At 37.3% G+C, this 11,301-nt stretch overlaps 1 protein-coding gene across 3 annotated transcripts in view; it reads right to left on the bottom strand.

The window, feature by feature from the left end:
* Positions 1-332: 332 nt before the first annotated feature.
* LOC126418796 (uncharacterized) overlaps positions 333-11,301 on the bottom strand; it is an 81,063-nt gene continuing 70,094 nt past the window's right edge. For all 3 annotated transcript variants that reach the window (XM_050085727.1, XM_050085728.1, XM_050085729.1), the window contains exons 11-14: positions 9,861-10,123; positions 8,668-9,099; positions 6,648-7,035; positions 333-1,780 (exon numbers count right to left, since the gene is read on the bottom strand). In XM_050085727.1, coding sequence (XP_049941684.1) covers positions 1,154-1,780; positions 6,648-7,035; positions 8,668-9,099; positions 9,861-10,123 — 1,710 coding nt within the window. In that variant the 3' untranslated portion in view covers positions 333-1,153. The remainder of the gene's footprint in view (positions 1,781-6,647; positions 7,036-8,667; positions 9,100-9,860; positions 10,124-11,301) is intronic.

Genomic DNA, 11,301 nt, shown 5'->3' with positions numbered 1-11,301 from the left:
TATGGACTTAAAAAGGAGAACTGTACTATGAAATAATTTTAGCTATAGTAAGAAAAACAACAAAAAAGAGCACAAAAAATGTAAAATTATAAAGAAAAGAGAAGACTTCACTATACACATCAATAATAATTTCAGCCACATAATAAAAACAGCAAAACTGAGTGCGAAAAATGTGAAATTGTAGAGAAAAAGAGTGAAACTTCATAGATATTAGGGCTAATTATACACATCTTGTACAACTTAAAGGAAAACATCAGCTCATAGAGCAAAATGATATTAAAATATTTAGAAAATTTTATTTATATTTTGATTTATGAGATTTACTGTAAAACAGAATATGAAAATAGAACAAAGCAGTATAAAAGTTAATTCACTGTACACTAACTAGAGAATGATTTGTGTAATTCATTATTTGTGTCATTATATTTACATAACACAATGCAAAAGTCCCTTTCAGTTAATGTAGGAACATCTGCCATAAACAAAACAATAGTAATGCAACTATTAACAGCTAAGAAGTAAAATATCTTAGCCACAGCTTAACTAAATAAATATTACCTTCAGCAGTTGCACCAAGTACTATGGAATACTTGTGATACATAATATAAACTATACATAAATATTGCACTTTGGACAGACTTTCAAAACTTAGTGTAGTTGTTGATGGTATGGTTTCAGTCACTCCTCAGTTTTTAATTAAGTATCACATACATTTATATCTGTACAAAATTAATTACACCACTTTCCATTTTTCCACTTGTCCATATTGCTGTCTCAGCTATTCAAGTCCTTAAAAAAAATCCAGGCTGCCACTTATAAAATTGTTCACTAAATGAGATCAAGGCTTTCTTCAGCCAGCATAATCAATGCACAAAATATAAAGAGGAGTCATATATTACATGTAAAGACTGATGAAAAATGTAGTTATGAGCACCACCTATTTTTTTTCAATTTATTGTGAATGTATTGATATCAAGGTTACATGATACCACAACTCGGGCATGTCACACAAAACACCTGCACTGTTGAAGTGTAGCCATGAGAACACTCACTTCAAATACAGTCAATAAATAACATACTAGTAACACTAGTATACTCAAAGTACTGATTGAATGAACTGCCAATTATTGTGATGGGGATTGTTAAATTAACACTATAGTGATGGAGTAAAAGTCTGTCCACCAACCATATCCTGCTCACCAAATGCACCTGGGACATTTCTGCGCATTCCTCTCCATATAGGTCTCTGCTGATGTGGTTGCATTGGATTCCAGTGGCCTCCATCACCATCTTCCACAGGAAAAAATGGCATCCGCATACCTACAGCTAAGGCTGGATTGGGTGCAACAGGGAAACCTGGGGGCGCTACACCTAGCAAGCCTTGACGACCCGTATTCACTGCAGGTGTCCTTGGTAGCCGAGGATCCACATTGGCCATTGTTCCAACACCAGGCATTACCATGCCAACAGGTCCCACACCTAGATCACCCATATTTCCAAAAGGTGACTGTGATACACCAAGAGTATTTGGTTCAGGGGCAGATACAACTGTAGAACTTGAGACAGTAACTGCAGTGTGCGGGACTGTTGATTTGACACTTGCTGCATTTGAAGAAGCTGAAGTTGGAGTTGCCAAGCGTCTAGGATCTGTCCTAGGGGTGGTTGTTGTAGCTGTAGTAGTAGTAGTTGTTGTTGGACAGCTTGTGGAAGTCTTTGAAGAGGTAGTCACAGGGGGATCAGGTAACTTGAATATTTTGCGTAATCGTGGATCATTCTCTGCCTGTAAGAACACAATTCAATAAACACATCATCTTACAAATAAGGGTAAGTACATTTTATGTAAGCACATCTTCATATATGATAAACAGAATAATATAAACAAATTTTGGACAGAAATGACAATAAACTATATACCCTATAGATCAACTGTCTATCTTTAATCTAAAAGATTCTTTTATAATCATAACCACAAGAAAAGAAACATGCTGGTTGCAGAAGTGGATACTGCAAATGGATCTTTTAAAAAGGTGAAAGTATGAATTACAACTGTGCCTAGGATACATGAATATTTTTAAAAAAGCTTTTGGTTCAATTTGAAGTAAATGTATATTAACAACTCTTCTGAATCCATCAAACTACTGATTCTGTATCAGCAAAATTATTCTCTTCTGCCCCACAGAAAAATTTTCAAAACCCTAAACTGTGAAAATTAAGAAGGAATACATATTAATGGGACATAAGAGGACCACTTTCATTCTGCTGAGGCCATTGTAAGGCTTGCCTGCAGAGCAACAACTAACTGTAGAATTTAATTGGGAAAGTAAAGGTCAGAAAATCAATTATTAAGACTGAAGTAAATATACCCCAAACATTTCCAAAAGAAAATAGAGCAAATTAACAATGAAGTAACAGAAACACTTTCTTAATTTTTTTTGTATTTAGCACAGTTTACAGCAATTAATCAAAGCACAGGAAAATAAACAGAGTAAATATGGCTCGAGTGCTGAAATTAAACAGTATTTTTGAAACTAAGCTTCCAATATGCCTGAAGTGAAAGTTTATAAACAATTTAGACTAATGACAGGAACAAATGGAACTCCAATGCGAGAACATATCAAACCCTTTGAGTTGCTCAGTGAGCATTCATTATTTATTCATTCAGATTCTTGACATCTGCTATGTTTTCCTATTCACAGAGTAATGCCATTACTTTAAGTTGTATCATATTTGTAGAGTTGTGGAAACAATTGAATTAGGGAACAAACTAGAGTGGTAAATGAAGATACATCCATAATGCATATAAAGTGCAATGGGTGGGAGGTATAGCCAAAGAATGAGTGACACATGTACCAATGAAATTCTTTGTTGGATTATTAGAGGGGAAAAAAGACAAAAATGATGACTGAGTGGAATGTGGGTACAGAACAATGGAAAACATGAAACAGCAATATGGAAGCTATTGCTGAAGAACATAACACATGGAGAATTTTGGAGGGCCAATATTCAGCAATGGCTGATGATTATGGTAATTTATCCAGTTAAACTGATATATTTTTGGGGGAAAGCACACTTTACTGCCAATTAAAACAGAAAAATCATGGTTACAATCAGTTTTATTTTTTGTTCACAAGTTAATGTTTTTTATTAGAGAGTTTAAATAACAGCAATATAACAGTCAAATCTTGTACTTGCATCAAGAAAAAAAGGTTCTCAAGACAAATAATACAGCAGAGGTCACTGTTGGGGAAAAGATGACAGTGGGGCATACAATATGTTTTAGAAGAACTGGAGATATTTCTGCACAATAGTTTGCTCGAGATACAGTGAAGCTTTTACAGAGAAATGAGCATTAATAGAGATTTGTTTGGTATCCTAGAAGGCTAAGACATTCAGAAAGTTATGACAATTTAAAATGGGAGGTAATTAAGAATGCTCTCATGTATAGAGATCAGGAATATTAGAAAACCAGTAAACATTAAACCTGCTGATAGCATTCACCATAACAATTACAGTAATTCCACTCATTGGCTTTCCCACCTTACGTCCAAGCCGTCACCACAGACTACATTCAAGAAAGTACGTAGAGCCAAAAATAATACTGCCAGCATTATGATAGAGAGAGAGAGAGAGAGAGAGAGAGAGAGAGAGAGAGTGTGTGATTGTGTGTGTGTGTGTGTGTGTGTGTGTGTGTGTGAGAGAGAGAGAGAGAGAGAAGAGAGAGAGAGAGAGAGAGGCACCAAAAGAAACAATGATGACAGTAAAGTCAACCACACATCCATCATCTAGATGAAATACTTCAAGTATATAAGCATTGCAGTAAGAGACTGAAGAATGCAAGTCAGCTTTGGAAATTCTTCAAAACATTCACACACACAAACACAGAAGAGAGGGTGCCAGGAGGTGCGGGGGCAGGAATACATAAAGAGAGAAAACTTAGAATTATAATAATATTAAACAGCAAGGTTGAACTATTATGCAACAAGAGGAAAACAGTTAACTTAAAAAACTGAAAAAAATCACCATGAAGATTTTGAAAAAGCAACACACAATATAGCTGTAAAGAAATAACAATAAAAGGAAAGGACGTATGATAACACACAGAAATGAGTGACAATTAAATGTACAAAACATTGAATCGAAGCAAATGAGCAAAACTATGTTAGACCTATACCCATTGCATGGTTACGTGAACCTTGCTTCTTGGCGCACAACAGCACAGAAAGACGGAGATAACTTGAATGTACATGTACCACATAATAAATAGAACATACAGTGGAACCTCACATAGCGAGCATAATTCAGTCCAGAATCTTATTCATAGGGTGAAACAATCATTAAGCAAAACAACTTATCCCACATAAATTAATGTAAAATACAATAATACACCCCATGCAGAAAATTACTAAGAACTTCATCTTATTCATGCCATTTATTCAAATAAAATTATACATACAGTATTATATGCTTTATTATTCATGATACATAACTAATTCTTTTTTACTTGGAAGCTAGCTATAGTCATTTGTTTCTGCTGACACTACAACACTTTGCAAAAAATGTGACATAGCATTATCGTCAAATATGTAGCACACGTAGCAACTGCTTTATTGGGGTAATGATTTTCAATGTATGATGCAACCGATTCCCATGCTTTCATTTCCCCTATTGAGCCAGAAGATTGCTGCTTTGCTGTTACTGCTTCCTACTCCTCCTCCTCACCCTAATCCTCCTCCTCCTCCTCCTCCAAAGAAATCCTTGCCACAATTTCCTGCTGTGAAACACATTGCAACTCCACTCTTCAGTGGTCATTTATTGGCTTGATCTACCACGAGTTCATCAATATCATTGTTATCCACTTCTAGACTCATGCTCTTGGCCAAAGACACAATCTTGTTGACTACAGGCTCCACAGGTACTGACTCAAATGCCTCAGTCACTTTTGACAACGAACTCCGGTCAAAGCTTCTTCCAAGCAGAAGTGAGAGTTCTGTTCTCTTGAAAACCTCTTCCCATGCCTTTTTGATTATCTTGACGCAGGCAACGATGTTGAAGTGATACTTACGAAACTCTGAGTGTGAGATTGGTAGCTTCAGTTATCTCAAAGCAATGGTCAAAGAGTGCTTTACTTTAGAGCTTGTTAAAGTTAGAAATAATCTTCTGGTCCATAGGCTGGAGAACATAATCTTCTGGTCCACAGGCTGGAGTAACAGAGTGGTGTTGGGAGGCAGAAATTGGATCTCGATGAATTGAAATTTTTCCTCGAGGTGGTCTTGTGGACCTGTAGAATGGGCAGGAGCGTGGTCCATAAAAAGCAAGACATGGAATGGCAGATTCATCTCAAGCAAATATTTTTCACTGAAGGACCAAACACTTCATTGATCCAATCACAAAAAAGATCACATGTCCTCCAAGCCTTGTTGTTGGACCTCCATGGCATATTTAGCCTACTCTCTGGACTTTACACTTCTTGAAGATTCATGGAGTTCCTGAATGGTAAACAAGCAGCAGTTTAATTTTCAAACTGCCACTCACATTGGCACAGAATAGCAGTGCGAGACAGTCTTTCCTTGGCTTGTGATTGGGCAATGCATTCTTCTCTGCCATTTTTCCAGAATAGACCTGTCTCATCATAATTAAAAGCCTGTTGCAGCAGGTAGCCCTCAGAATCTACGAGCATGTTGAAGTTGCTGATGAAGTACTCTGCAGCCTTTTCATTGGGACTGGCTGCTTTGCCTTGCTTCACAATACTGTGCACGCCGGTTCTTTTCTTAAACTTCTCAAATCACCCATGGTTTCACTTAAACACTTTTTGGGCACTAATGATCCTGGTGTCTTCTTAACGAGGTCAGCAAAAATCATTTTCGCCTTCTCGCAAATGATGTTTTGGTTAATAGTGTCACCTTGTAACTGTTTTCATTTATCAACGTAAGGAGCAAACTTATGACACTGGCCAGAATACGAAACCATTCTTTACATACTCTTGTTACTCCCTTTGAGGCATCTATCTCCTTAATCTTGTCCTTGTTCTTGAGGGTAGTGCAAATGGTTGATGTAGACCGATTGTATGTGCATGGTAAATCAGCAACTCACACACCACATTTGCGTTTTTCAATGATTTTATGTTTCATTTCTAAGGTCTTTTCTTTCTCCCATGGTTGTCTTCCAGCAGCTTTATCTTCGGGGACATTTCTATGATGGTTATTACATTTGCACATAAAAAAAACACTGCATGAACACAAGTTTAGAAAAATGTGTGATCACAAGCTGTCCTAAGATGGTAGTGGAAACAGAGCTAAACCCAGACAGCAGTATGTACTAAAGACATTGTTCATATGCTGCTGCCGACAATGAAAGATGTTCATATTGTTGGAACATTTACCCCACCATGTGCGAATGGGGGTGACATTGTCATTACTCGTTATGCAAACAATCCTTCGTTGTGCAAAATATCGGTTGTTAAACAAGTATTTTTTTACAATTTGTTTTGCTCATTACGCAAATTGCGCATTATGGGAGGTGCTCGTTAAGCAATGTTCCACCGTATTTCTTTGCCAATCAATAAGATGTCACTTCTTTAAATGTATCTCTTTTAATGAACGATTTCTATAATGCATCACACTATTGAATTTGCAATGAATGTTCCTTACCTGTGGATCAGATGTACTCAGCTTCAGCCTCGTGTAATCAGGCCTTGGAATGGTGATTTCTACAACCTTGTATGGAATTGGAGGATGTGAAGTGAGAGAAGCATCAATTTCAGTAGCTGGTGTATGCATTGGTACTGGTTTAAAAGGCAACTCGAGGACACGGCGAAGATCGACATCTCCGCTAAGAGCAGCTGAAGGATCAGCTGAAATTCGTGGCCGCAGGTCAGTGTCACTGGACCCACCAAATCCTGTGATATGCCTAAAATCAGTATCTCCGACATGCCTCAGGTCCACATCTCCTGTTGTAGATGAGGATGCTGTTGTAGCTGCAGCAGTCATGCGAGGTAGGTTACGGAGATCCACGTCGCCTGGCGAAGTTATTGCATTGCTGCACACAAATGTAAATAATATGTTCCTATTAATTAAGATAAGTTACATGGTTATTGAAAATAATCATAAGGAATTTATCAAATGCCAAAGTATAGAATATAGACATAGCTACAAACTATTTAAAATTACAAGACACTCAACAGTAACAAACAATTTTTATCTTTTGCATCAGCAGTAAGTGATGGCTGCACTTCTATATTTTTCATGTTATTCTCTGTGAACGACTACTGTTTGGTGTATGTAGGTACATCTCAAGTAGCAAACAACCAAAACTGGTATAAAACAGTAACACTTAGATCTTTAGAGATGTGACTAGATAAGTAAAGGAGGGAACATTTGCAACAAATTAAAAATAAGTACCTTCTGCAGGCAGTGCACAGGCAACTGATCTATCTGAGCACATCCTCCCAACTTCCCATTAGTTCCTTGCCATATCTCCAAAACTATTCAGAGGTTTTCCAACTATACTGTTGTACTAGCATCTCTGGGATAACTTAAGCACTGGTGAATTTCACTTCGTCATTGCCTCAAAGACGTTACTGAAATTATGTATTTCTAATGCAGTATGTGCTACAATGAATGCCTACGAGAAACCAGAATTGTGTTTCAACTGAGGACTCAAGCCTTGATGCCTGTGAATATGCCTCTAAACAGATGAAATAACTCATTCCATTGAACAAAAGTATTTACAACTCATTCTGCTTAGGACATGATCTAAATTTCTGAGAAAATGGAAGTCCTACTACTCAGGATGTTACACCCATCCCCCTAACTAAGTAGTTCGAGGTGCTTCTCCCACTGACACCTAAAGTAAGTCAACGAGACTGATTTCACCTCTTGGGAAATGTGCTGAGTCCCATGTTAAGGGGGGCCAAACATAAAAGGGTAGGGTCTATTAATCATTGGCAATTCAAACATATGGCAAATAATGGTACCCCTTAGGGAAAGAGCAGCAAGGAATGGGAAGGAACACAATGTGCACTCAGTGTGTATGCATAGAGGCCTCATTCAACATGTTTTGAAAAAAGGCTATTTTGGCAGCAGTTGAGGAAACAAGAGGTAATGATTGTGGATCAGACACTTGAAGATAGATGCAAACTATCCCGAGAAAACCTACTTAGAAAGTTTCTAGAACCAACTTGAAGTGATAAATCTAGGAATATATGACAACCCCCTATGTATCTCTGCCATATGGATTGCAAAGACAAAATCAGAATAATTACAGCTTGCACATCTCCACAATCATTCTTCCCACAATCCATCTATGAGTAAAATGGGAAGAAGCCCTAATAACTGGTAAAATGGGGCACACACTCTGCCATGCACTTTACACTGGTTTGTAGAGTATATAAACGAAAATGCATATAATTTAAAATACTCAGCAAATACATATGTAACCATTCTATGAACTACACAAAAAATAAAACCAATAGTAAAACATTGCAATAGATAAGATTATTTTCTTTAATGCTATGCAGTCTGCACAGCTGATATTTTTGCAGTAGTAGGATGTTACCTTGTGCATTATTCATAATGGATAGTGGATATTTTCATCTGCATTCAGATATTAAACTACATCTTTTATACCCTACCATTTTATGTAATGTAATTCCCATAAGTCATATTATACCTGTAGATACTCGTAAAGCTCGTCCGCCGAGGTGGTGGACCAGACAAAATGCTTTTGCTGTGGCTGTCATCTCCACCTGGACTAGCTCCAACAGATGATGTGGATGCAGAAGCAGCTGCGGCAGCTGCCGCTGCTGCAGCCTTGCGAGGATCTGCACGAGCCGTTCGTGGGTCAGGTCGACGGGTGGGAGGAGCAGGTGCCTCAGATGGAGCAGAAGAACTTGTACTTGGGGACAAAAGACCTGGAGGCCCAGGCCCCACTGATGCTGCTGCAGTAACGGCTGAAATACCACTAGTTGAAGACACAGGTACGGCAGCTGCTGCTACTGCTGCCACTGCTGCTCTACTGCGAGGATCCCGGGAAACGCGAGGGTCTCGTATCACAGGACTGCCCTGTTGCTGAGGTGACTGTATTGGTGTCGAAATGGTTGTTCTAAAACAGCAGAAATAATGGAAATAAGACTTTTGATTCAAATCAATCACTAAGTACTATCATTAGTACATTCAAGACAACAGTTACATTTTGTATTTAACATACAGATCTTGAATGAAATTACTGCATACATATGAAGACAAAACAAAGTTGTGTAAGAAATTTCATCTAGTATTTTGTGTAATGGCAGCGAGTTGTCAAAAGTTACATTCTGTTGTACAATGAATGTTCACTATGTAAGACATAGCCCCTGCCACATTCTCAAAATTTGTCTTGCAGCATCTCATATCACAAGAGATTATTATTATCTGTCAGCAAACTCTCTTCTTTAAAAATGAAAAGGAAATTTATCTTCACAAGTAACAACTGCATAGACACTCCTGCAATTGCATCTTATGATTTCTGTAGTTTACTTTACACACATTTCTTCACTGTCATAATTTCATCCTTTCCTGTGCAACATTTGCCTTTTGATTCAACAACAGAATTACGTCCACTTGAACACTGCTTTAAGACATTACATTTTTCCGTGACATCGCAAGTGACTAGAGAAACAGTAATAAATTTGCTTTATAGTGTATGCGGAATGAGAAAATGGCAGAGGAAGGACACATGATGAGATGGGGAGTGTGACGAGGCAGTGAGTGAGTGAGTGAGTGTGTGTGTGTGTGTGTGTGTGTGTGTGAGAGAGAGAGAGAGAGAGAGAGAGAGAGAGAGAGAGCGCTTTCCTGTATCCTGTATTGTTAAACACATGGACGTACCTCTCAGGTGTCTGAGTCACCATAGCAACTGTTGATGTCTGTACAGCTATGCTGGTTGCAACTGGCACAACACCTTGGTTCCGTATTGTTGACAAAAGTTTTGTAACTGATTCTGAAATATTTATCTGTGACAAGTCTTTCAATGTTAATCCTGTCACAGTTGGGACAACTGGTGCTGAAGTCTGATCTACAGACTTTGGTGGGGTCATTTCTTTTCGTTCTTCTTCATCTTGTAGTATTTGTTGTTTAGGCAGCTGCGGCTCCTGTGAAAAATAAACAGAAAACTCAAATTTGATGCCCATATACAATCTTCTTTTGAAGTATGTATATAATTTACACTCTTATCATGCAAGTGAATTATAACAAAGTTCAAAATGCAGATAGCTACAATTTTACAGTATATGATGATTTCATTCTCTTATTATTACACTGTAACATATAGTGATTTCATTCTCTTATAATTACACTGGAGGAGAGTAACAAGTGAGGTTAAAACTTTAAGAATTCCTGCAAGCATGCCAGTAAAAGTTGAAAACAAACTGAAAAAGTTTTTCCTTGACAACTCCTATTCTGTAGAAGAATTTCTGTTGTTGTAATGTGTAACAGGTGGTGGGTAGCAATTTCTAACTCACATTTGTATATTTAGAAATAAAAATTAAGAAAAAATTATTAGTCTTATAAATGTTCAGCATGTAACCAAATTTGCAAATTATTTTGCGAAGTGAAAGTAAAATGACGCATTCCACATAATTATAATATATTGTGCAGAATGCTCCATGGAACATGAAACAACTAATTAATTAACTAACTACATAATAAGGAGTACACATGCAAGATGTGTTATAGCAGTGAAGAGTTTTCACTGTTTAACTTTATCTGACTATTTGTCATAAACACACATTTCAGGTGAGATTCTTCACACATATCCAAAAGCAGTATTGGTGGATACATAAATTAAGTGCTGGTTAGCACAAATGACTTTTCATTATAATTAGGAAGAGAACTAGAAGACTATGCAGACTGACTAAGCATAAAACCATGAAAGGTGAGGCTGTAGAGAGCGCTAATACCATTAGAGTATTTGTATGGAAGTGTCTAAAACACAAGTTGAAGTTAAGATCTCTGTTATCACACTCACTGTCAACTAGTATCTCTAACTTACAACACAGGCTCCAAACATACAATCCATACAGAGTGGAGGTCCTTACAACATACAATGTGAGCGCAGTTAACATCAGTGTACAGAGTAAAAGTGTTCCTCAAGTTGCCTCCAACATTCTGATCTGATAGTGCACATGCATTTCTGAACACAGCTGCCATTTCAAGAATATGTTGCAACTGGAAGCTCTTAAATTTCTGTGCTAATAGTAAATATTTATGTATGTAGTTTGTATATTAAACTACTATTATTTTCTGTGACTTGTTCAGGACTTTTCAATGT

Source organism: Schistocerca serialis, chromosome 9 (assembly GCF_023864345.2).
Source record: "Schistocerca serialis cubense isolate TAMUIC-IGC-003099 chromosome 9, iqSchSeri2.2, whole genome shotgun sequence".
Lineage (NCBI taxonomy): Eukaryota > Metazoa > Arthropoda > Insecta > Orthoptera > Acrididae > Schistocerca > Schistocerca serialis.
Note: the sequence above shows the minus strand (reverse complement) of the source record. Positions and strands in the feature narration are given on the sequence as shown.